The 25,897-nt window shown below is 42.3% G+C and overlaps 2 protein-coding genes across 2 annotated transcripts in view; one reads left to right on the forward strand and one right to left on the reverse strand.

Moving 5' to 3' along the window:
• Window positions 1–4,998: 4,998 nt before the first annotated feature.
• On the forward strand, window positions 4,999–9,431 carry si:dkey-197c15.6 (putative nuclease HARBI1). The gene is made up of 2 exons (XM_062985985.1): window positions 4,999–5,933; window positions 7,742–9,431. Exons 1-2 carry the CDS (start codon window positions 5,189–5,191, stop codon window positions 8,161–8,163), a joined length of 1,167 nt encoding a protein of 388 aa, XP_062842055.1. The 5' UTR covers window positions 4,999–5,188; the 3' UTR covers window positions 8,164–9,431.
• A 3,294-nt stretch (window positions 9,432–12,725) lies between these two features.
• Window positions 12,726–25,897, reverse strand: part of ptprh (protein tyrosine phosphatase receptor type H) — a 56,557-nt gene continuing 43,385 nt past the window's right edge. Inside the window, exons 12-20 of the mRNA XM_062985206.1 lie at window positions 25,258–25,311; window positions 25,075–25,156; window positions 22,969–23,059; window positions 21,512–21,585; window positions 21,247–21,384; window positions 19,583–19,705; window positions 19,326–19,486; window positions 17,677–17,812; window positions 12,726–13,052 (exon numbers count right to left, since the gene is read on the reverse strand). Coding sequence (XP_062841276.1) covers window positions 12,903–13,052; window positions 17,677–17,812; window positions 19,326–19,486; window positions 19,583–19,705; window positions 21,247–21,384; window positions 21,512–21,585; window positions 22,969–23,059; window positions 25,075–25,156; window positions 25,258–25,311 — 1,009 coding nt within the window. The 3' untranslated portion in view covers window positions 12,726–12,902. The remainder of the gene's footprint in view (window positions 13,053–17,676; window positions 17,813–19,325; window positions 19,487–19,582; window positions 19,706–21,246; window positions 21,385–21,511; window positions 21,586–22,968; window positions 23,060–25,074; window positions 25,157–25,257; window positions 25,312–25,897) is intronic.

The raw sequence follows: 25,897 nt of genomic DNA on the forward strand, positions 1-25,897 counted from the left end.
GTACTGTGAAATACTGAAGCAGAGCATGATCCCCTCCCTCCGGAAACTGGGTCGCAGGGCAGTGTTCCAGCATGATAATGACCCCAAACACACCTCTAAGACGACCACTGCTTTATTGAAGAGGCTGAGGGTAAAGGTGATGGACTGGCCAAGCATATCTCCAGACCTAAACCCAATAGAACATCTTTGGGGCATCCTCAAGCGGAAGGTGGAGGAGCGCAAAGTCTCGAATATCCGCCAGCTCCGTGATGTCGTCATGGAGGAGTGGAAAAGCATTCCAGTGGCAACCTGTGAAGCTCTGGTAAACTCCATGCCCAGGAGAGTTAAGGCAGTTCTGGGAAATAATGGTGGCCACACAAAATATTGACACTTCAGGAACTTTCAATAAGGGGTGTACTCACTTTTGTTACCAGTGGTTTAGACATTAATGGCTGTATATTGAGTTATTTTGAGGGAAGAATAAATTTACACTGTTATATAAGCTGCACACAGACTACTTTTCATTGTGTCAAAGTGTCATTTTGTCAGTGTTGTCCCATGAAAAGATATACTTAAATATCTGCAGAAATGTGAGGGGTGTACTCACTTCTGTGATACACTGTATATATATATATATATATATATATATATATATATATATATATATATATATATTAATGGAAATGCAAATATATTTTGGCAGAGAGACACTGAAAAAATTATATGTACAGTGTATCACAGAAGTGAGTACACCCCTCACATTTCTGCAAATATTTCATTATATCTTTTCATGGGACAACACTATAGACATGAAACTTGGATATAACTTAGAGTAGTCAGTGTACAACTTGTATAGCAGTGTAGATTTACTGTCTTCTGAAAATAACTCAACACACAGCCATTAATGTCTAAATAGCTGGCAACATAAGTGAGTACACCCCACAGTGAACATGTCCAAATTGTGCCCAAATGTGTCGTTGTCCCTCCCTGGTGTCATGTGTCAAGGTCCCAGGTGTAAATGGGGAGCAGGGCTGTTAAATTTGGTGTTTTGGGTACAATTCTCTCATACTGGCCACTGGATATTCGACATGGCACCTCATTGCAAAGAACTCTCTGAGGATGTGAGAAATAGAATTGTTGCTCTCCACAAAGATGGCCTGGGCTTTAAGAAGATTGCTAACACCCTGAAACTGAGCTACAGCATGGTGGCCAAGGTCATACAGCGGTTTTCCAGGACAGGTTCCACTCGGAACAGGCTTCGCCAGGGTCGACCGAAGAAGTTGAGTCCACGTGTTTGGCGTCATATCCAGAGGTTGGCTTTAAAAAATAGACACATGAGTGCTGCCAGCATTGCTGCAGAGGTTGAAGACGTGGGAGGTCAGCCTGTCAATGCTCAGACCATACACCGCACACTGCATCAACTCGGTCTGCATGGTCGTCATCCCAGAAGGAAGCTGATGCACAAGAAAGCCAGCAAACAGTTTGCTGAAGACAAGCAGTCCAAGAACATGGATTACTGGAATGCCCTGTGGTCTGACGAGACCAAGATAAACTTGTTTGGCTCAGATGGTGTCCAGCATGTGTGGCGGCGCCCTGGTGAGAAGTACCAAGACAACTGTATCTTGCCTACAGTCAAGCATGGTGGCGGTAGCATCATGGTCTTGGGCTGCATGAGTGTTGCTGGCACTGGGGAGCTGCAGTTCATTGAGGGAAACATGAATTCCAACATGTACTGTGACATTCTGAAACAGAGCATGATCCCCTCCCTTCGAAAACTGGGCCTCATGGCAGTTTTCCAACAGGATAACGACCCCAAACACAACCTCCAAGATGACAACTGCCTTGCTGAGGAAGCTGAAGGTAAAGGTGATGGACTAAACCCAATTGAGCACCTGTGGCGCATCCTCAAGTGGAAGGTGGAGGAGTTCAAGGTGTCTAACATCCACCAGCTCCGTGATGTCATCATGGAGGAGTGGAAGAGGATTCCAGTAGCGACCTGTGCAGCTCTGGTGAATTCCATGCCCAGGAGGGTTAAGGCAGTGATAATAATGGTGGTCACACAAAATATTGACACTTTGGGAACAATTTGGACATGTTCACTGTGGGGTGTACTCACTTATGTTGCCAGCCATTTAGACATTAATGGCTGTGTGTTGAGTTATTTTCAGAAGACAGTAAATCTACACTGCTATACAAGTTGTACACTGACTACTCTAAGTTATATCCAAGTTTCATGTCTATAGTGTCGTCCCATGAAAAGATATAATAAAATATTTGCAGAAATGTGAGGGGTGTACTCACTTTTGTGATACACTGTATATATATATGTACTCTGCACAGGCACCTCTACCCAATCAGGCTCCTTACACAGCGTTTGAAGACCCCGCCCACATATTCCGGTTACCCCTCCCTGCAGGCACTGCCAATTATGCCTGCTAGATGGCGCCCAGGCGACTGGTGGCAACACCAACTTTCAAACTCTCAGTGTCTCCGCACTGGTGTGCCAGCAGAATATTCCACTGCGCCACCTGGGCGCCCATTTTCCTACTCTTTGTGTTTTAAGAACAAAAAACTTGTGGATCCATGTAAATATATAGATATTTAATTCAAAAACTAAGAACTATTAACTTTTTTTTTTTTTTTACAATGCTTTATGTTTTAAAGTGTTTGATGTGTGGGTGATCCAAGGACAACACACAGTTGCTTTATTCATTCAGTTATACTCATGAGCAAATAAAAGTAGCCATTCCACCTTTTGCATGTTGCAAATGGGACACCCAAAGCAGGAGTACCCAAAGCAAACCCATAAGGAAACAAATTCTGGTCCACGAAATTAGGCAAATTGAATTAAGGAAATTTTGTAACTACATTCGCTTAGAGCAGGGGTGCCCAATACGTCGATCGTGATCTACCAGTCTATCGCACACTGCACGCTGGTAGATCTTGGCTCATTCAAACAGATCAACGTGATTGACATGTCATGTAGCCATTGTTCCTTTCATTGACAGTTCGTTTTCATTCATCGGTAGCCTGTTTGCACCATTTTTACATTTTCTCTTTGGTAATCTACATTGTTTGTGGAGATGAGTGTGCAACCAAGCACAAAGAAACCAAAAAAGGTTTGATTCGGGCAAGAACACTGCAGAGACTGCTGTTTCGTTCATCCGTGGAAGAAGCTGACAGAGAAATTTGAATCCTACAATCTGAAATTCATATGAAGTCAAGGGCATCTGCTGGACAATTTTGGAACATGCTGGCTGAGGAAAAATATCCAAACATAATGTGCCACATGGGCGGCATGGTGGCCAAGTAGGTAGCACCGTCGCCTCAGCAAGAAGATCCTGGGTTCGATATCCAGGTGGGGCGGTCCGGGTCCTTTCTGTGTGGAGTTTGCATGTTCTCCCCGTGTCTGTGTGGGTTTCCTCCGGGTGCTCTGGTTTCCTCCCACAGTCCAAAGACATGCAGCCAGGCTAATTGGAGACACTGAATTATCCTATAGGTACCTAGCCAATAGGAAGGATAAACCAGTGCATTGTAATTTACATTTTCAGCATTTAGCAGACGCCTTTATCCAAAGTGACTTACAGTACAGTTACAGTATACAGTCTGAGCAATTGAGGGTTAAGGGCCTTGCTCAAGGGCCCAACAGCAGCAACCTGGTAGTGGTGGGGCTTGAACCAGAGACCCTCTGATCACTGGTCCAGTACCTTAACCACTAGGCTACAGCTGGTTATTTATTTTTTATACAACAGGTAGTTCTGACCTTACAATCTGATTGGTTGAGAAGCGTTCTAACTGTGCTGATATTTGTGATAACAGCACGGCCTTTTCACACCACAACTGTATTACTCCGCTGACGCGTTGCCAGTAACGACAAGCTTCATGCACACAAACGCGCACGCAGGCGACACAGACTTTATTCCCCGATCGCGTTTTAAATCCGTTATCTGATATACAATCTAGCGCACTGTGTAGGGAACATAAATCCACGATCTGATACACAATCTAGTGCACTATGTAGGGAACATAAATCCACGATCTGATACACAATCTAGTGCACTATGTAGGGAACATAAATCCACGATCTGATACACAATCTAGTGCACTATGTAGGGAACATAAATCCGCGATCTGATACACAATCTAGTGCACTATGTAGGGAACATAAATCCGCGATCTGATACACAATCTAGTGCACTATGTAGGGAACATAAATCCGCGATCTGATACACAATCTAGTGCACTATGTAGGGAACATAAATCCGCGATCTGATACACAATCTAGTGCACTATGTAGGGAACATAAATCCGCGATCTGATACACAATCTAGTGCACTATGTAGGGAACATAAATCCGCGATCTGATACACAATCTAGTGCACTATGTAGGGAACATTAATGTGTTTGTAACGCGAACAGTTAGCTTAATAGCCCAGTTAGCAGCTCCTAGAAGTTCTGTTATCATCCATATCCTTTGGTGTGTGCAAGGTTTTTTTATTTCTTTTTTTCCCTTCGGAGGTTCTTGCCTCCTTCTTCTTGTTCTTCTTACCTCCCTGAAATGAGTTTTTGCAACCTGGGATGTCTGCTTTGTAGTGTTAAACTTTATATTCGTCGTGGAACTACTTTTTGGCGGAAGGTATTGTCAATATTAAAGCATATTTATTATGAAATTCAGGGCTTCTTTGATTTATTTGCTTTCTTTATTTTGTAAAAACTGTTGTACAAAAGCAATAGAACACTCGAGGTCGTGTGTTATCACGAATAACATCACGGCTGTGATGATCTACTGCGACCAAATCACAGCCTTGATGTTATTTCGCGATAACACACGACCTCGAGTGTTCTATTGCTTAATTATGTACTGGATGGTGAGTCAAGTGACTCAAGTGAACCGGATCACTCAGATTAAACCGAGTCCATAAAATGAAGCGCGTGCACCCCTGGTTTACAGCAGGACTTTTATTTTGAAAGTTGGTGGTGGCAGGACCTCTTTTATCTAGAATAAATAAAGCATTGTTGTTGGCGGGTCCGTAGGTCTAGCGTTGGTTTTGTTTACTATTATGTTTGCTTTGTTTATATTTTTTAAAAATAGAAATTGCGTGTGTTCTGTTAATAGAGGTTTATTGGCTGCAGCTGTAGCCACTTACTAATTAGTTATTATACTCCAAATTGATTTAATGTAGTGTGTTGAAACTCCTGCTTTATAAACATGGCTTATGCAGGGGCGGTATGGCTCGCTGTCCAGAACGATTTATACAGAAGTGGGATTAGAACCCCTAAAGCTCCTAAACCCCCCCAAAACAAGCCCGATCTAAACCCCCCAGACACTATTAACACTAACACAGGGATAGATTTCCTGAACAGGTTCGATGATTACTTTCTGCTACAGTGTTTTCACTTCACTCGACCATGTCTGAACTTCATCACTGATTACATTCAAACACGTGTTAAAAAAGAAGTATTCAAACCAACCAACGATTCCACTTCGATCGAATCCCAAACACTAGCGACTCTTTATTTCTACGCTCATGGATCGTTACCCAGGAGGATCACAGACATGTTGGGGATGGAACCTACAGAAACCACTGATGCTGTGAACTTGGTCTCTAGGGTTTTAGAAGACATGTGCTCGGACTTCATCACCTTCCCTGCCAGCTTTGATGATCGCATGGGTGTTGCGCAGGGATTCGAACGTATAACCTGTATCCCAAACGTGGTGGGGTTGTTGTGTTGGTTACATGTCAAGGTTACCCCCTCCCAGGCTGAAAAGGACTTTTTTCTCAATACCCTGGGTTACTATTCAGTCATGGTGCAGGTTATATGTGATGTGGATGGAAATCTGCTGAGTGTTGAGCAGTGTTATCCTGGAGGAACTGTGGAACAGCAGGTCTGGGAGGGTTCTAGCATTTTCCAGAAGTTTGATACATATCAGCATGGAGAGACTTGGATTCTTAGTAAGTAGATTTATTGTTTTAGGATTTAAACAGCATGTTTTACACTTTGTTTACAGTAATGACAAAAAGTAGTTACACAAGATTCATCAGTTCACAAGTTTAATGTCATACACCTGACTGCATGTCTTTGGACTGTGGGAGGAAACCGGAGCTCCCGGAGGAAACCCACGCAGACACGGGGAGAACATGCCGGACCACCCCACCTGGGGTTCGAACCCAGGACCTTCTTGCCGTGACGTGACGGTGCTACCCACCGGGCCACCGTGCCGCCCTGAAGTGAATTCAAAAAGTATTCGGACCCCTTGACTTTTTTGCACACTCATTCAGTGTCTGTTTCATCAATTCGGGGTCGTGGTGGGTTCGATTCACTGGACGAATGGCAGGGAACGCGCTGGACAGGTCGCCAGTCCATCACAGGGCAAACACAAATACACACACTCCTATACCTAGGGAAACATCAGTATCTCCAATTAAACCTGACTGCATGTTTTCGGACTGTGGGAGGAAACCGGAGCACCTGGAGGAAACCCACGCAGAAAGGGGGGAACATGCAAACTCCACACAGAAAGGACCCGGACCGCCGCACTTGGGGATCGAACCCAGGACCTTCTTGCCATGAAGCAAGTGCTACCCACTGAGCCACCGTGCCGCCCTAAAGTGAATTTAAAAAGTATTCAGACCCCTTGACTTTTTGCACACGTTGTTGTGGATTAATTCACTCACTCATTTATTCATTCAGTGTCTGTTTTATCAATGCTTTATCCTGTTCAGGGTCGTGGTGGGTTTGATTCACTGGGCGAATGGCAGGAAACATGCTGGACAGGTCACCAGTCCATCACAGGGCAAACATAAATACACACATGCACTCCTACCTAGTGGGGCTTTAGTATCTCCAATTATCTTTACTGTGGGAGGAAACCAGAGCTCCTGAAGGAAACCCACACAGACATGGGGAGAACATGCAAACTCCACACAGAACGGACCAGACTGCCCCATCTGGGGATAGAACCCAGGACCTTCATGCTGCGAGGCCAACGTGCCACCCTAAAGTGAACACAAAAAGTATTCAGGCCGCTTGACTTATTACACACTATGTTGTGGATTCTTTCACCCACTCATTTATTCATTCAGTGTCTGTTTTACCACCGCTTTATCCTATTCAGGGTCACATTGGGTCCGATTTACTGGGCAAAAGGCAGAAAACATGCTGGACAGGTCACCAGTCCATCACAGGGCAAACATAAATACACACACACACACACACACACACACACACACACACACACTCTCTTATACCTAGGGGAACATTAGTATTTCCAATTAACCTGACTGCATGTATTTGGACTGTGGGAGGAAACCCACACAGACACTGGGAGAACATGCAAACTCCACACAGAAAGAACCCAGACCACCCCACCTGGGGATCAAACCCAGGACCTTCTTGCTGTAAGGAGACAGTGCTACCCACTGAGCCATCCTATTCAGGGTCGTGGTGGGTTCGATTCACTGGGCGAATGGCAGGAAATATGCTGGACAGGTCACCAGTCCATTACAGGGCAAACACAAATACACACACTCTTATACCTTAGTAGGAACATTAGTATCTCCAATTAGTCTGACTGCATGTCTTTGGACTGTGGGAGGAAACCAGAGCTCCTGCAGGAAACCCACACAGACATATATTAAAAACAGTTAATTTTCAATAAACACAAACCCTGTGTTGCCTTATGTATAAAACCTTAAAACTAGTGGCACAATATGTATACAATTTTTTTCTCTCTCTGTGTGTGTCTCTCTCTCTATCTTAGGTAGTCAAAGTCTTCGTAAGTCTAAGCACGTGCTGACCTCCGTGGAAGTTTCTCAGATCAAGACCGACGCAGCCACACGGTTCAACGCGACTCACGCTCAAGTTCTAAACCTCATACCACAAGTTCTAGGCTGTCTGAAAACTCGCTTCCAGTGCCTGAACAACCTCGGATCCGTGAAGGCTAATGCTCTCAAGCCTGTCGCTCGCATCGTCACGGCATGCTGCGTCCTCCACAACATCTCGAAAAAGTTCTCGGTGCCGTTACCCGGCGATCTGGTTCTGGAGCCTGAGCACCCAGTTCCAGCAGCGAGACAACAGGTGAAGGAGAACTGCGTGGATGAAAGGAAAGAAGACATGATAGAGACGTGTTTCGGTAATTCTAGGGATGAACAAAAAGAAGAGGGGTTTAAAATTGATAGTTGAGAATTGTATTGTAATTGAAAGGGCTGGGAAACCAAGCCAAAAATATTATCTTATTCTTAATAAATAGAGTAAAAAAAGTGTGGAAACTTCTTTAAGAACTCGTATTATGATATTATATACAAACTACATACACCGATCAGCCATAACATTAAAACCACCTCCTTGTTTCTACACACATTGTCCATTTTATCGGCTCCACTTACCATATAGAAGCACTTTGTAGTTCTACAATTACTGACTGTAGTCCATCTGTTTCTCTGCATGCTTTGTTAGCCCCCTTTCATGCTGTTCTTCAATGGTCAGGACTCTCCCAGGTCCACTACAGAGCAGGTATTATTTGGGTGGTGGGTCATTCTCAGCACTGCAGTGACACTGACATGGTGGTGGTGTGTTAGTGTGTGTTGTGCTGTTATGAGTGGATCAGACACAGCTGTGCTGCTGCAGTTTTTAAACACCTCACTGTCACTGCTAGACTGAGAATAGTCCACCAACCAAAAATATATCCAGCCAACAGCGCCCCATGGGCAGCGTCCTGTGACCACTGATGAAGGTCTAGAAGATGACCAACTCAAACAGCAGCAATAGATGAGCGATCGTCTCTGACTTTACATCTACAAGGTGGACCAACTAGGTAGGAGTGTCTAATAGAGTGGACACAGTTTTTAAAAACTCCAGCAGCGCTGCTGTGTCTGTTCCACTCATACCAGCACAACACTAACACACAACCACCATGTCAGTGTCACTGCAGTGCTGAGAATGATCCACCACCTAAATAATACCTACTCTGTGCTGGTCCTGTGGGGGTCCTGACGATTGAGGGAAAAGGTGGAAAGCAAGCTAAAAAGCATGCAGAGACACAGATGGACTACAGTCAGTAATTGTAGAACTACAAAGTGCTTCTATATGGACAGGGAGTGCAGAAACAAGGAGATGGTTTTAATGTTATGGCTGATCAGTGTATGCTTGAAGGTGGTCCACAATTTATGTGTTGCTCAGGTTTCTTTACACATCATTTACTGAACCATCCATCACCATTTGTGAAGTTAAAATACTAATAGCAGTATTTTTTGCTCTATTGGCTCTACAGAATCTCCCTCCATGATAAGGGGTTTACCACGGTAACTGTAATCTTATATCAAATGAATACGGTGCATAAAGAAAAAAACATTTAGCCAATAATACAGGGTTTATGTATGTCCTTTATAAGGAAATATTAGTTACTTGTGCTGTTTAAGACATGATTTAGCTGTGAATAAAGCTTCTAATAGAAATGGTAATGTTGTAGCCGTGTCTTGCTTTCTATTTTCTACCTATGGTTGCCAGAATTGTTGTAGTACATCCCCACATTATACAAAGTTTATATTTTACCCTAAATGCAATTTATGGCTCTGGTTTCATTCACCTGTCAACCTAACCAGCGGCAGTTTACATTAGGGTTATGAATCAGTTAAATTTTTATATTTTACCACTGTGTTTTACCTTGAGTATTTTCTGTGTGGGGAACTTAAAAATAATTAATTTATAGGAAAGGTGTTGGAACAGGGTACTAAACAGTACCGAGTGTGTTGCAGGCATCTATTTCTAATTGTGTTCATATTTACAAAATACACAGAAATCTTTTCATTCTACTTTTATCAGTTAAATAAAGATTAAAGTGAATTAACAAATCACACCTTCTTATTTTTATTATGGTGGACCAACTAGGACAGTGAGTGGACACGGTATTTGAAAACTCCAGCAGCATTGCTGTGTCTGATCCACTCATACCAGCACAACACACACTAACACACCACCACTATGTCATTGTCACTGCAGTGCTGAGAATGATCCACCACCTAAATAATACCTGCTCTGTAGTGGTCCTGTGGGGTCCTGACCATTGACGAACAGAGTGAAAGCAGGCTAACAAGATATGAATTGAAATAGATGGACTACAGTCAGTAATTGTAGAACTACAAAGTGCTCCTATATGGTAAGTGGAGCTGATAAAATGGAGAGTGCGTGTAGAAACGAGGTGGTTTTAATGTTATGGCTGATCAGTGTACATGAAAGGTGAAACCACATAGTGTATGACACAAAACCCGAACCAACAAGTAATGGAAAACCCCCATATCAGAAAAAGTTGGGTCAGTATGGAAAACGCAAATTAAACAAAAATGCAGTGTTTTACATTTACTTTCACTTTTATTTTATTGTAGACAGTACGTACCCAAGATATTTTAAGTTTTGTTTGGTCAGCTTAATTTTTTTTGTTAATATACCTCCATTCCTGCATTTCAAGCCTGCAACACATTCCAAAAAATGGGACAGGGCAATTTAGGGCTAGTAATGAGGTAATAAGAAAAAACTAAATAATGATGTGATTTCAAACAGATGATAATTTGGAACAAAGGCAGTATCTGTGAAAGACTGAGTCATTGTAAATGTTTTCAACCCACAGTGTCTCCTGCCAACTATTCAGATTGATCTGTAGAAGTATGGACATACACCAACAGGCAATAACATTAAAACAACCTCCTTGTTTCTACACACATTGTTCATTTTATCAGCTCCACTTACCATATAGAAGCACTTTGTAGTTCTACAATTACTGACTGTAGTCCATCTGTTTCTCTGCATTCTTTGTTAGCCCCATTTCATGCTGTTCTTCAATGGTCAGGACCCCCACAGAGCAGGTATTATTTAGGTGGTGAATCATTCTCAGCACTGCTGTGACACTGACATGGTGGTGGTGTGTTAGTGTGTGTTGTGCTGGTAAGAGTGGATCAGACACAACAGCGCTGCTGGAGTTTTTAAACACCTCACAGTCACTGCTAGACTGAGAATATTCCGCCAACCAAAAATATTTCCAGCCAACAGCTCCCGGTGGACACCATCCTGTGACCACTGATGAAGGTCTAGAAGATGACCAACTCAACCAGCAGCAATAGATGAGCGATCGTCTCTGACTTTACATCTACAAAGTGGAACAACTAGGTAGGAGTGTCTAATAGAGTGGACAGTGAGTGGACACGGTATTTGAAAACTCCAGCAGCATTGCTGTGTCTGATCCACTCATACCAGCACAACACACACTAACACACCACCACCATGTCAGTGTCACTGCAGTGCTGAGAATAACCCACCACCTAAATAATACCTGCTCTGTGTTGGTCCTGTGGGGGTCCTGACCATTGAAGAACAGGGTGAAAACAGGCTAAAAAGGTATGTAGAGAAACTGATGGACTAAAGTCAGTAATTGTAGAACTACAAAGTGCTTCTAGATGGTAAGTGGAGCTGATAAAATGGAGAGTGCGTGTAGAAACAAGGAGGAGGTTTTAATGTTATGGCTGATCAGTGTACATTAGAAATTACTTTGCAGGGTCTTGTAAAAGCAAACAACAGGATCCAGTGCAGCCTTTGATAAATACATTCTTTTCTGATATTGATCTTATTTTTCAGGCTAATACAGTAAAAATGTGGTTTAATAAAACCAGCATAAAGTCAAGTGCCTCCTCTAGATAAGTCTTTATTAAATCCTTATACGTAACTGTAGTTATTACTGTAATGTAATATTTAATAGGTATTATTTTTGGCATAGAGTACTTAAGATTATGCAAATCTATATAAAAATGTTTTGGCTGCTTAGGGCTCATAAATTAGCACACCTGTATTTCAAAAGCAGTTTAATATACATTGATTAAATAAATTAATTTCAGATGGAATGTTATTTACTTACATGTTAAATGTATATGAATAATTACGAGGGATCTTCAAAAAGTTTCCGGGAGGAGCAGTAATTGTAGAGAGAGCTTATAGTCCGCATTTAGTGCCATCTGATTTCCACCTTTTTGGACCGCTCAAAGAAGCTTTAAGGGGAAGAAGACTTTCATGTGATGATGATGTGAAAGCAGCGGTGCATCAGTGGCTACATGATACATGATCAGTTCAGCATTTAACATGGTGATTCCATTGAAGCTGATCTCGAAGCTCAGTCAGCTTGGCATCAGCACATCACATCATCATGTAACTGGATTCTGGACTTTTTAACTAATAGACCCCAGTCTGTTAAATTAGGCAACTTCCACTCATCCTCCATCACCCTGAACACTGGCGTGCCACAAGGCTGTGTGCTGAGTCCCCTCTTATACTCCCTGTACACCTACGACTGTGTCCCTGTTTATGGTTCCAACCCTATAATAAAGTTCGTGGACGACACCACGGTGAGAGGTCTAATCAGAGACAACGATGAAGCGGCCTACAGGGAGGAGGTTCAGCATCTGGCTGCGTGGTGTGAGGACAACAACCTGGAGTGGACTTTAGAAGAACGGGAAGTCAGGCACACACGTACTTGTTTACTCAGCACAATGACATTGAAGTTGAATCTAATCTAATCTAATTTTTTGCTGATGGCATTAAAAAGTTGGTACAACGCTGGAAAAAATGCATTGGAGGGTAACTATGTAGAAAAGTGATGTCATTTATAATAAATAGAGTTTAAAAAGTGTGGAAACTTTTTGAAGAACCCTGGTATTTACAATGATTTAACAGCATAATGTTAATAAATGGTATAAATCCATCAATTAAATGTTTAATCTTACAATAGGTACAACATTGTCAGCTGACATCATAATTATGACAGGCAAATATTTATTCTTTAACATTGCATTAAAGACTATTATGATATGATGATTGATGAATGTTGACATCAGGAATTATGGATCATTCTGGTGTTGTAAGATTAGCAGTCAGTGTAACGTTCAGACTTGAGGGTTGGCTGTTTTATACTGTTGTAGAGCCATGATGTTACTGTAAATAATAGCAGAATTTTCATATATAGGATCTGGGGTGGGGTCTTCTTTAGGCTGAAGAGAATCCATGATGCACTGGTGCAGGAACACATACTGAGACTGAAAGAGAAAAAAGGTGTATTAATAATACATTTTATTAGCATATCTGTGTAACAGCCATACAGTGTATCACAAAAGTGAGTACACCCCTCACATTTCTGCAGATATTTAAGTATATCTTTTCATGGGACAACACTGACAAAATGACACTTTGACACAATGAAAAGTAGTCTGTGTGCAGCTTATATAACAGTGTAAATTTATTCTTCCCTCAAAATAACTCAATATACAGCCATTAATGTCTAAACCACCGGCAACAAAAGTGAGTACACCCCTTAGTGAAAGTTCCTAAAGTGTCAATATTTTGTGTGGCCACCATTATTTCCCAGAACTGCCTTAACTCTCCTGGGCATGGAGTTTACCAGAGCTTCACAGGTTGCCACTGGAATGCTTTTCCACTCCTCCATGACGACATCACGGAGCTGGCGGATATTCGAGACTTTGCGCTCCTCCACCTTCCGCTTGAGGATGCCCCAAAGATGTTCTATTGGGTTTAGGTCTGGAGACATGCTTGACCAGTCCATCACCTTTACCCTCAGCCTCTTCAATAAAGCAGTGGTCGTCTTAGAGGTGTGTTTGGGGTCATTATCATGCAGGAACACTGCCCTGCGACCCAGTTTCCGGAGGGAGGGGATCATGCTCTGCTTCAGTATTTCACAGTACATATTGGAGTTCATGTGTCCCTCAATGAAATGTAACTCCCCAACACCTGCTGCACTCATGCAGCCCCAGACCATGGCATTCCCACCACCATGCTTGACTGTAGGCATGACACACTTATCTTTGTACTCCTCACCTGATTGCCGCCACACATGCTTGAGACCATCTGAACCAAACAAATTAATCTTGGTCTCATCAGACCATAGGACATGGTTCCAGTAATCCATGTCCTTTGTTGACATGTCTTCAGCAAACTGTTTGCGGGCTTTCTTGTGTAGAGACTTCAGAAGAGGCTTCCTTCTGGGGTGACAGCCATGCAGACCAATTTGATGTAGTGTGCGGCGTATGGTCTGAGCACTGACAGGCTGACCCCCCACCTTTTCAATCTCTGCAGCAATGCTGACAGCACTCCTGCGCCTATCTTTCAAAGACAGCAGTTGGATGTGACGCTGAGCACGTGCACTCAGCTTCTTTGGACGACCAACGCAAGGTCTGTTCTGAGTGGACCCTGCTCTTTTAAAACACTGGATGATCTTGGCCACTGTGCTGCAGCTCAGTTTCAGGGTGTTGGCAATCTTCTTGTAGCCTTGGCCATCTTCATGTAGTGCAACAATTCGTCTTTTAAGATCCTCAGAGAGTTCTTTGCCATGAGGTGCCATGTTGGAACTTTCAGTGACCAGTATGAGAGAGTGTGAGAGCTGTACTACACACCTGCTCCCTATGCACACCTGAGACCTAGTAACACTAACAAATCACATGACATTTTGGAGGGAAAATGACAAGCAGTGCTCAATTTGGACATTTAGGGGTGTAGTCTCTTAGGGGTGTACTCACTTTTGTTGCCGGTGGTTTAGACATTAATGGCTGTATATTGAGTTATTTTGAGGGAAGAATAAATTTACACTGTTATATAAGCTGCACACAGACTACTTTTCATTGTGTCAAAGTGTCATTTTGTCAGTGTTGTCCCATGAAAAGATATACTTAAATATCTGCAGAAATGTGAGGGGTGTACTCACTTTTGTGATACACTGTATATGGCAAGCCAAACAGGAAATATATAGCAACATACAGTACATATACATATATATATACAGTATATATATATATATATATATATATATATATATATATATATATATATATATATATATATATATATATATATATATATATATATACAGTATATATACACTCTGATCAGCCATAACATTAAAACCACCTCCTTGTTTCTACACACACTGTCCATTTGATCAGCTCCACTTACCATATAGAAGCACTTTGTAGTCCATCTGTTTGTCTACATACTTTTTTAGCCTGCTTTCACCCTGTTCTTCAATGGTCAGGACCCCCACATGACTACCACAGAGCAGGTATTATTTAGGTGGTGGATGATGTTAGTGTGTGTTGTGCTGGTATTAGTGGATCAGACACAGCAGCACTGATGGAGTTTTTAAATACCGTGTCCACTCACTGTCCACTCTATTAGAAACGCCTACCTAGTTGGTCCACCTTGTAGATGTAAAGTCAGAGACAATCGCTCATCTATTGCTGCTGATTGAGTTGGTCATCTTCTAGAGTCTAGAACAGCGCCCCGTGGGCAGTGTCCTGTGACCACCTTCATCAGTGGTCACAGGACACTGCCCACGGGGCGCTGTTGGCTGGATATTTTTGGTTGGTGGACTATTCTCAGTCCAGCAGTGACAATGAGGTGTTTAAAAACTTCAGCAGCGCTGCTGTGTCTGATCCACTCATACCAGCACAACACACACTAACACACCACTACCATGTCAGTGTCACTGCAGTGCAGAGAATGGTCCACCACCTAAATAATACCTACTCTGTAGTGGTCCTGAGTCCTGACCATTGAAGAACAGCATGAAAGGGGGCTGGCAAAGCATGCAAAGAAACAGATGGACTACAGTCAGTAATTGTATAACTACAAAGTATTCTATATGGTAAGTGGAGCTGATAAAATGGACAGTGAGGGTAGAAACAAGGAGGTGGTTTTAATGTTATGGCTGATCGATGTGTGTATATGTATACACACACATATATACAGGGGTTGGACAATGAAACTGAAACACCTGTCATTTTAGTGTGGTAGGTTTCATGGCTAAATTGGACCAGTCTGGTGGCCAATCTTCATTAATTGCACATTGCACCAGTAAGAGCAGAGTGTGAAGGTTCAATTAGCAGGGTAAGAGCACAGTTTTGCTCAAAATATTGCAATGCACACAACATTATGGGTGACATACCAGAGTTCAAAAGAGGACAAATTGTTGGTGCACGTCTTGCTGGCGCATCTGTGACCAAGACAGCAAGTCTTTGTGATGTATCAAGAGCCACGGTATCCAGGGTAATGTCAGCATACCACCAAGAAGGACAAACCACATCCAACAGGATTAACCGTGGACGCAAGAGGAAGCTGTCTGAAAGGGATGTTCGGGTGCTAACCCGGATTGTATCCAAAAAACATAAAACCACGGCTGCCCAAATCACGGCAGAATTAAATGTGCACCTCGACTCTCCTGTTTCCACCAGAACTGTCCGTCGGGAGCTCCACAGGGTCGATATACACGGCCGGGCTGCTATAGCCAAACCTTTGGTCACTCGTGCCAATGCCAAACGTCGGTTTCAATGGTGCAAGGAGCGCAAATCTTGGGCTGTGGACAATGTGAAACATGTATTGTTCTCTGATGAGTCCACCTTTACTGTTTTCCCCACATCCGGGAGAGTTACGGTGTGGAGAAGCCCCAAAGAAGCGTACCACCCAGACTGTTGCATGCCCAGAGTGAAGCATGGGGGTGGATCAGTGATGGTTTGGGCTGCCATATCATGGCATTCCCTTGGCCCAATACATGTGCTAGATGGGCGCGTCACTGCCGAGGACTACCGAACCATTCTGGAGGACCATGTGCATCCAATGGCGGTGCCGTGTATCAGGATGACAATGCACCAATACACACAGCAAGACTGGTGAAAGATTGGTTTGATGAACATGAAAGTGAAGTTGAACATCTCCCATGGCCTGCACAGTCACCAGATCTAAATATTATTGAGCCACTTTGGGGTGTTTTGGAGAAGCGAGTCAGGAAACGTTTTCCTCCACCAGCATCACGTAGTGACCTGGCCACTATCCTGCAAGAAGAATGGCTTAAAATCCCTCTGACCACTGTGCAGGACTTGTATATGTCATTTCCAAGACGAATTGACGCTGTATTGGCCGCAAAAGGAGGCCCTACACCATACTAATAAATTATTGTGGTCTAAAACCAGGTGTTTCAGTTTCATTGTCCAACCCCTGTATATATATATACACATATATATTGGTTTTCATTCCATATATATCGAGGTTTGCTATATATTTCGAGATCGAAGCTAACCCACATCCCCTCCGAAACGTGAGCAGCAGCCGCATGCATCTTATCACTCACACTTTGATGAGTGTTGTGCCACCTAGCGTTGCGTGTGGAGAGACACCCCCTAAGAGAACTCCTTCCTCATCTCTGTGTAGCCAGCAGAGGTCGTAATTGCACCATTCTGACAGAGAGAGACCCACATCCGGCCTTAGTCCCGCCCATCGTTGTTCATATAGCCGCCCAGCCTCGACCGGTAAGGCAGAGCTGGATTCGATACGATGTATTCGAGATCCAGCTCCGGTTGCAGCGTGTGTTTTTACCGCTGCGCCACCTGTGCGGCTGTTTTGTCTTTTCTTGATAACCAAGTACAAAACGGCTATGTGTTACAATGTACACACATTTACAGGGGCAGTTGTAGCCTAGTGGTTAAGGTACTAGACACGTAATGGAAAGGTTGTTGCACCCTGGTCATGGAGGAACGTTGTTTCGTTTCAATATGTACTTATAGCTGAAATGACAATAAAGCCTCTTGAACTCTTGAATTTAAAAAAGCAATTTACAACAGTTCTACCCCAACAGTACGGTGTCCCACTGGACTTTACCTCCGTCTGCACCATGAGAGGTCGCCTGAGCCTCATGCGATGCACACAGTCATAGACGCTGACTGATCCTTCTTTGTTCATCTGCTGCAGTAAAATATCAAGGGCAATCAGGGTTCCTGTTCTGCCCACTCCCGCACTGCAGACAGACAAGTACAACCGACATGTAACTACAGGATAGAATAAAAGTCATCTTATAATACTGGAATGAACTTTTTGGTGATTTCATTTATTCATTTTCTGTTTTACCACTGCTTTATCTGGGTCGTGGTGGGTATGATTCACTGGGCAAAAGGCAGAAAATACCCCAGAGAGGTTGCCATTTTATCACAGGGCACACACACACCAAAGGCAATCTTAGTAACTCCATTAACCTTAATAATCTTAATCTTTTTTATCTTAACCTTAATCTTTAGACTGTGCGAGGAACCTTTTCGGTGATTCATTAACTTATTGCTTATAATGTCATCATTGTTTGTTGTACACTTGGCTACATTTAGTATAATGGCATTGAAACAACTGTAACGACCAGGAATAACATTATAACCACTGACAGGTAAAGTGAATAACACTGATTATCTCTCCATCACGGCACCTGTTAGTGGGTGGGATATATTAGGCAGCAAGTGAACATTTTATCGAGTTTGACAAGGGTCAAATTGTGACGACTGGGTCAGAGCATCTCCAAAACTGCAGCTCTTGTGGGGTGTTCCCGGTCTGCAGTGGTCAATATCTATCAGAAGTGGTCCAAGGAAGGAACAGTGGTAAACCGGCGACAGGGTCATGAGCGGCCAAGGCTCATTGATGCACGTGGGGAGCGAAGGCTGGTCCGTGTGGTCCGATCCAACAGACGAGCTACTGTAGCTCAAATTGCTGAAGAAGTTAATGCTGGTTCTGATAGAAAGGTGTCAGAATACACAGTGCAGCACAGTTTGATGCGTATGGGGTTGCATAGCTGCGGACCAGTCAGGGTGCCCATGCTGACCCCTGACCACCGCCGAAAGCGACAAAAATGGGCGCATCAGAACTGGACCACAGAGCAATGGAAGAAGCTGGCCTGGTCTGATGAATCACGTTTTCTTTTACGTCACGTGGATGGCCGGGTGCGTGTGCGTCGCTTAACTGGGGAACACATGGCACCAGGATGGGAATAAGGGAACCCGGTGGAGGCAGTGTGATGCTCTGGGCAATGTTCTGCTTGGAAACCTTGGGTCCTGCCATCAATGTGGATGTTACTTTGACACGTACCACCTACCTAAGCATTGTTGCAGACCAAATTTGACAGCACAGCTTTTTAACAGCACTTAAAAAGCTGGTTATAAAGGTAACATACCAAACTGTTTACAGGTAATGACTGCCAAACAACACCAGGGTTTAAAGAACCTGGGTTTAACCTTGCTTCCAATCACACTTACTGCTGAACCACAGAGCTATCTCTCAGTAAAGACTTAAAAATACAGTTTGTGGTGTTATTATCTGGACAAATTATGCTTTTCTATTGTTTTACTTGGTTAAAGATCAGCCCACATTGTTTTAAAGAATATGAAACTGCAGCTGTTTTGTGAATTCCAAGCTTACAAAAATTTTCCATGCAATTGAACCTGCATTGTACATCTTGTAATCTGGACTCCTGTGTAGGTCTGAGGTGTTACCTGCAGTGAACTACTGCAGGTCCCGTAAATGAAGAACTTTGAATGTGCTCGCGTACAATCCCTCGGAATTCCATTATGTCGTCTGTTTCTTTGGGAACGTCATGATCGGGCCAGGCTGTGAAATGGAAGTGCGTCACTGTCCGCTCCTTATTAGTAGACATCTACGCACATACACAACAGAAGTTTAACCATCCCTGCTCAAAACCAGCTGCTTCTTGTACTTTAAATGTAATGCAGTGTTGGGACTTTTGACTCACATTCCTGACAAGAAATTCTCGTCGTGTCCAGCTTCTCTCTTTTTGCTCTGATTGGACAGTGACGTGCAGGCTTCCATAGGTACATGGTGTGTAGTCTAGAGGCCAGTACTGCTCACATTTAGTCTGCAAAGAAAGTGCAATGAGGGGCCAAAAATTAGAACTAATCATTCTATCAGTACCACTGTACAAACCCTGTTTTCAAAAAAGCTGGGACATGATTTATGAACAAGTAAAATGTTCTTTAATGTACTGAATTTGTGTTTTGTTAATTCTCTTGAACCTCTCCCCACCCTCCACGAGCTACACAACACTCGCCTCACCCGTAAAGCCCTCTGCATGGCAGGTGATTCCACCCACCCACTACACAGCTTCTTTAGCCTGCTCCCATCAGGAAGGAGACTGCGGAGTCTCCGAGCCAAGACCAGCCGACCAGGCTGTCAGGATTCTCAACCCTCTTCCTGTTCTGCCCTCCTTCCCCCTTCTGCCCCCTGTGTCCATCTCACGAACCTAACCCCTCCCTTCCAATCAATACCAAAAACCCTACATCCCCAGTACCTATTCAATGCACACATCACTTTAAACTATCTATAAATCATCTAATTTGACTTCTAAATCTGCATTGTCACTTTAAATGTCTAGGTTTTTAATATTGGGACCTCTATTTTTCAATTGTTATATTTTAGTGCTATATTTTTTATACTTCTTGTGTCAGTGTATATATATTTGCGCTTTACGCTTTAGTGTGTTTATTCTAGTGTGTTTATTCTATTTTTATATTCTTCTTATTGTAGGTTTATTGTTTTAATTAATGTTTAGTGTTGCACCATGGGTCAGAGAGTAACGTAATTTAAATCCTCTGTATGTCCTGTACATATTGCAGTATTGACAATAAAGCAACTTTGACTTTGACTAATTCTCTTAAGAACATTACAAAAAATGACTTTTTCAATGAGAAAAATGTTGAATGCCTTGTTTGGAAAAGAGATAAAAAAGTGATTATTAAAGATTAAATTATTTTCAAAATAATGGAATTGGTTAACAGGTAAGGGTATTATCACTGGGTATAAAAAAGCATCCACCAGTCAAAGGCTACCAATGTTGGACATTTCTAGCTGTGAGAGACATGTCGCATTGTCTTGCTGGAAGATCCTGTCCTCCACAGGGAAGACAATCAGCATGTATGGGTATATGTCATCTGCAAGGATGGATTTATACTGTTGAAAGTAGGAAATGGTCATAATAGTGTGACTTGACTGTGTATTTTATATTATAATATAAAATAAAGCACATAAGCAAGACTAAAGCACATAAGCAAGGCATGTGCGAGTTTCCTGTCCACGCTGTTCTGTATTATTCCCAGATTTTGCAAGGTTTATCCGGTCTTAATTTCCTGCCTTATTTCCTAGTTAACTAGACTAAAGCTCTTGGTAAGCTTGGTATGGTTATGGAGAGCACTTTGCTCACACATAATTCTTATTTGCATAGTGTGTTGGTGCAGTCTGTGTGCATTTAATGTTTAAGCTGTCATACATAGGATGCAAAACCTCTATTGATAGAGTTAAAGTGTTCTTTTAAGATCTTACTAAGTGCTTACATTTATGTGTACGATAAGACCTGTATGAAATGTCAATTTTGCTCTGATTTCTTGAAAGCATGAAGCATACCCTTCCTCCTTCAATACACCTGGTCAGCATGACAATAGCTGGGGACTTCTGCTCCCAAACCATTCTCCAGAAGTCATTGACAGTAGCAGGAAGAGGTCCCTGAGAAGCTATGTACTGCTCGCTATTACCTCCGTAACCCTAATACACAAACAACACACGAGAAAGTCAAAAAACAAGTGATCAATTGATATTTTAATATATTTTATTAGTACATCTCCTGGCTTTGTCAAAAGACGTGTAATAAATGGAGGGGTGACTGACTTACGGGCATGTAGTTAGCATTGATGTAGTCAGAACCTTCACCATATTGTTCAGAGAGCTTTACACGAGATGAATCATCTAATCATTTAAAACAAAGTAAAATGTATTGATATTTTAACAAACATTAACAGTGGGTGCAGGGTCATCGCACATCACATGACTGGTCATGCATAAAGCATTTATACTGTATTTTTATAATAGTAGCCTAGACTAAAGAAACCCAAGACAGCAATGATACTAATTGTGACTTCGGTCCTGGGGGTCTGGGGTCTGGGCAGTCTGGTGCTCTCATATTTGTCTCGGATTTGCTGGCGCTGTGTGTTGGCTTCTGGCTGCGCCTGATCTCTGACCCCTAGGACCGGGGCAGCCCACCCTGACTATAGACAAAGGCACAGAGCTTGGGGGTTGTAGGTCATACAACCCCAAATCAGAAAAAGTTGGGACAGTATGGAAAATGCAAATAAAATAAAAATGCCGTGTTCCTTACATTTACTTTGACTTTTACTGCATCAAAAACTGCCACTCAACAATAGCTGATATAACCACATGGGCAAACCTTTGTCAAGCACTACAGTACAGAGTTACATGCACAAATGCCACTTAAAACTTTACTGTGCAAAAAAGAAGTCTTATGTTAACCATGTCCAGAAGCGGCGTCAACTTCTCTAGGCTCGGAGGCATCTAAGATGGACCATCACACTATGTAAACGTGTATTGTGGTCAGATGAATCCGCATTCCAGGTCTTTTTTGGAAAAAATGGATGCTGTATGCTCTGGACCAAGGACGAAAAGGACCATCCAGACTGTTATCAGGAACAAGTCTAAAAGTCAGGGTCTGTCATGGTATGGGGCTGTGTCAGTGCCCTTGGCAAAAGTCATTTACACTTCTGTGATGACGACCCCGTACTGTTACACATCTTAAGATGTGTTTGCAGGAAGAATGGGACAAAATAAAAGCTGAAGCACTAAATTGTTTGGTATCCTCGGTGCCAGAATGTCTTTTAAGTGTGGTGAAAATGAATGGCAACATTAGAAAGTGGTAAATGCTTTACTGTCCCAACTTGGAATGTTTTGCAGGCCTGAAATGCAGGAATGGATGTTTATTAATAAATGAGCTTTTTTCTGATTTGGGGTTGTACATATATATAATAATTTTAACTCACTGTTATGTAAATATTTGTTTTTATAGTATTTTAATAAATTAACTTAATAAATTAATTTCTAAAGATTTTCAGTGTTGAATTTAAGCTATTTCACAACAATGACAATTTTTCTTAAGCTATTTTGCCCAGATTGACTAAAGTTGCCAATAATTCAGGAGCTAGCTGCTAACATGTAGAACCTTTAATCTTTAAAAAGACATTTTTATAATGGTAGCCTAGACAAGTCAACAATGGTACTAAGTGCATCAGATTGTGAGAACTGCATTGAGAATATTAAAGTGTATTGCGTAACACTTACATGCCAGTACGTTGGTAAACCTGTTCTTGCGCTGGTTGTCTGGGTGTACAGCAACTGAGCAACTCTGATCTTTACCCACCATACTTAAATCCTAAAAACATCAGCCACCAATAACATGAATATTAAATATCATTCTCACTGAACTGCACACACGTGTACAGAAAATGTAAGTGATACTTTTTAGATTCATTGCATTTATAATAGAAATGATGTTAAAGTGAGCAAACTTATAAGAGCTATTTAACTTTTAGAGATTATTTGGGCAAGCCGTAGCCTAGTGGTTAAGGTACTGGACCAGTGATCAGAGGGTCGCTGGTTCAAGCCTCACCACTGCCAGGTTGCTGCTGCTGGGCCCTTAAGCAAGGCCCTTAACCCTCAATTGCTTAAATTGTATACTGTCACAGTACTGTAAGTTGCTTTGGATAAAGGCATCTGCTAAATGCCATAAATGTAAAATGTAAATATACTGTATATATGTGTGTATATATACAGTGGGGTCAAAAAGTATTTAGTCAGCCACTGATTGTGCAGGTTCTCCTACTTAGAAAGATGAGAGAGGTCTGTAATTTTCATCACAGGTACACTTCAACTATGAGAGACAAAATGAGAAAAAAAAATCCAGGAAATCACATTGAAGGATTTTTAAAGAATTTATTTGTAAATTATGGTGGAAAATAAGTATTTGGTCAATAACAAAAGTTCAACTCAATACTTTGTAACATAACCTTTGTTGACAATGACAGAGGTCAAACGTTTCCTGTAAGTCTTCACCAGGTTTGCACACACTGTAGCTGGTATTTTGGCCCATTCCTCCATGCAGATCTCCTCTAGAGCAGTGATGTTTTGGGGCTGTCGCTGGGCAACACGGACTCCACAAATTTTCTATGGGGTTGAGGTCTGGAGACTGGCTAGGCCACTCCAGGACCTTGAAATGCTTTTTACGGAGCCACTCCTTCGTTGCCCGAGCGGTGTGTTTGGGATCATTGTCATGCTGGAAGACCCAGCCACGTTCCATCTTCAATGCTCTCACTGATGGAAGCAGGTTTTGGCTTAAAATCGCACGATACATGGCCCCGTTCATTCTTCCCTTAACACGGATCAGTCGTCCTGTCCCCTTTGCAGAAAAACAGCCCCAAAGCATGATGTTTCCACCCCCATGCTTCACAGTAGGTATGGTGTTCTTGGGTTCTTCTTCTTCCTCCAAACACGACGAGTTGAGTTTTTACCAAAAAGTTCCATTTTGGTTTCATCTGACCACATGATGTTCTCCCAATCCTCTTCTGGATCATCCATATGGGATCATCTCTGGCAAACTTCAGACGGGCCTGGACATGTACTTGCTTAAGCAGGGGGACACGCCTGGCACTGCAGGATTTGAGTCCCTCTCGGCGTAGTGTGTTACTGATGGTAGCCTTTGTTACTTTGGTCCCAGCTCTCTGCAGGACATTCATCAGGTCCCTCCGTGTAGTTCTGGGATTTTTGCTCACCGTTCTCATGATCATTTTGACCCCACGGGATGAGATCTTGACCCCAAGGGAGATTATCAATGGTCTTGTATGTCTTCCATTTTCTTACAATTGCTCCCACAGTTGATTTATTCACACCAACCTGCTTTTCCTATTGTAGATTCACTCTTCCCAGCCTGGTGCAGGTCTACAATTTTCTTCCTGGTGTCCTTCGACAGCTTTTTGGTCTTGGCCATGGTTGAGTTTGGAGTCTGACTGTTTGAGGCTGTGGACAGGTGTCTTTTATACAGATAACGAGGTCAAACAGGTGCCATTAATACAGGTAACGAGTGGAGGACAGAATAGCTTCTTAAAGAAGAAGTTACAGGTCTGTGAGAGCCAGAAATCTTGCTTGTTTGTTATTGACCAAATACTTATTTTCCACCATCATTTACAAAAAAATTCTTTAAAAATCCTACAATGTGATTTCCTGGATTTTTTTTTCTCATTTTGTCTCTCATAGTTGAAGTGTACCTATGATGAAAATTACAGACCTCTCTCATCTTTCTAAGTAGGAGAACTTGCACAATCAGTGGCTGACTAAATACTTTTTGACCCCACTGTATATACACAGCATATTTCATTCTATATGTTTCTTTACCTGATATTCCTCACGGAAACCCCTTTTGTCATCACAATTCATAGAACTGAAGTGCTCAGGAAACCTACTCAGAGAAACTGGCCTAAAATGTGCAATAATAGTTCAGTTATTAGGTTGATCATCAAATTATTGTTATATTTATTTAATGTGCATTAAATAAATACTGTTGCAGCTTATACTTACTTATGTTTTTCATCACACTCTTTGGTCTCGGATGATTTAGGCTTGTGTAATACACTAAAACAGACACATTGCATATTAGTCCAATATTCCATTTAAATATCCTAAAGAAATAGTATTCACTTTTTGCATGTTTTATATGCTATGAATAAATTAGACACTAAGAGAATAACCCACATGATGCATATAAAACATGACAATATTAATATAGATAAGTTTAGGTTTGAACTCAGGTACACAGGACCAGCCATAACATTAAAACCACCTCCTTGTTTCTACACTCACTGTCCATTTTATCAGCTCCACTTATATAGAAGCACTTTGTAGTTCTACAATTACTGACTGAACTCCATCTGTTTCTCTGCATACTTTTTTAGCCTGCTTTCACCCTGTTCTTCAATGATTAGGACTCTCCCAGGACCACTACAGAGCAGGTATTATTTAGGTGGTGGATCATTCTCAGCACTGCAATGACACTGACATGGTGGTGGTGTGTTAGTGTGTGTTGTGCTGGTATGAGTGGATCAGACACAGCAGCGCTGCTGGAGTTTTTAAACACCTCACTGTCACTGCTGGACTGAGAATAGTCCACCAACCGAAAACATCCAGCCAATAGCGCACCGTGGGCAGCGTCCTGTGACCA

Source organism: Trichomycterus rosablanca, chromosome 23, assembly GCF_030014385.1.
Source record: "Trichomycterus rosablanca isolate fTriRos1 chromosome 23, fTriRos1.hap1, whole genome shotgun sequence".
In the NCBI taxonomy this organism is placed as follows: Eukaryota; Metazoa; Chordata; class Actinopteri; order Siluriformes; family Trichomycteridae; genus Trichomycterus; species Trichomycterus rosablanca.

Bases quoted from the DNA above. Each gene is read 5' to 3' on its own strand.
- si:dkey-197c15.6 (XM_062985985.1), top strand. From the start codon at position 5,189: ATGGCTTATGCAGGGGCGGTATGGCTCGCTGTCCAGAACGATTTATAC. The intron at 5,934-7,741 runs GTAAGTAGATTT...TCTCTATCTTAG, and splicing joins TGGAGAGACTTGGATTCTTA to GTAGTCAAAGTCTTCGTAAG.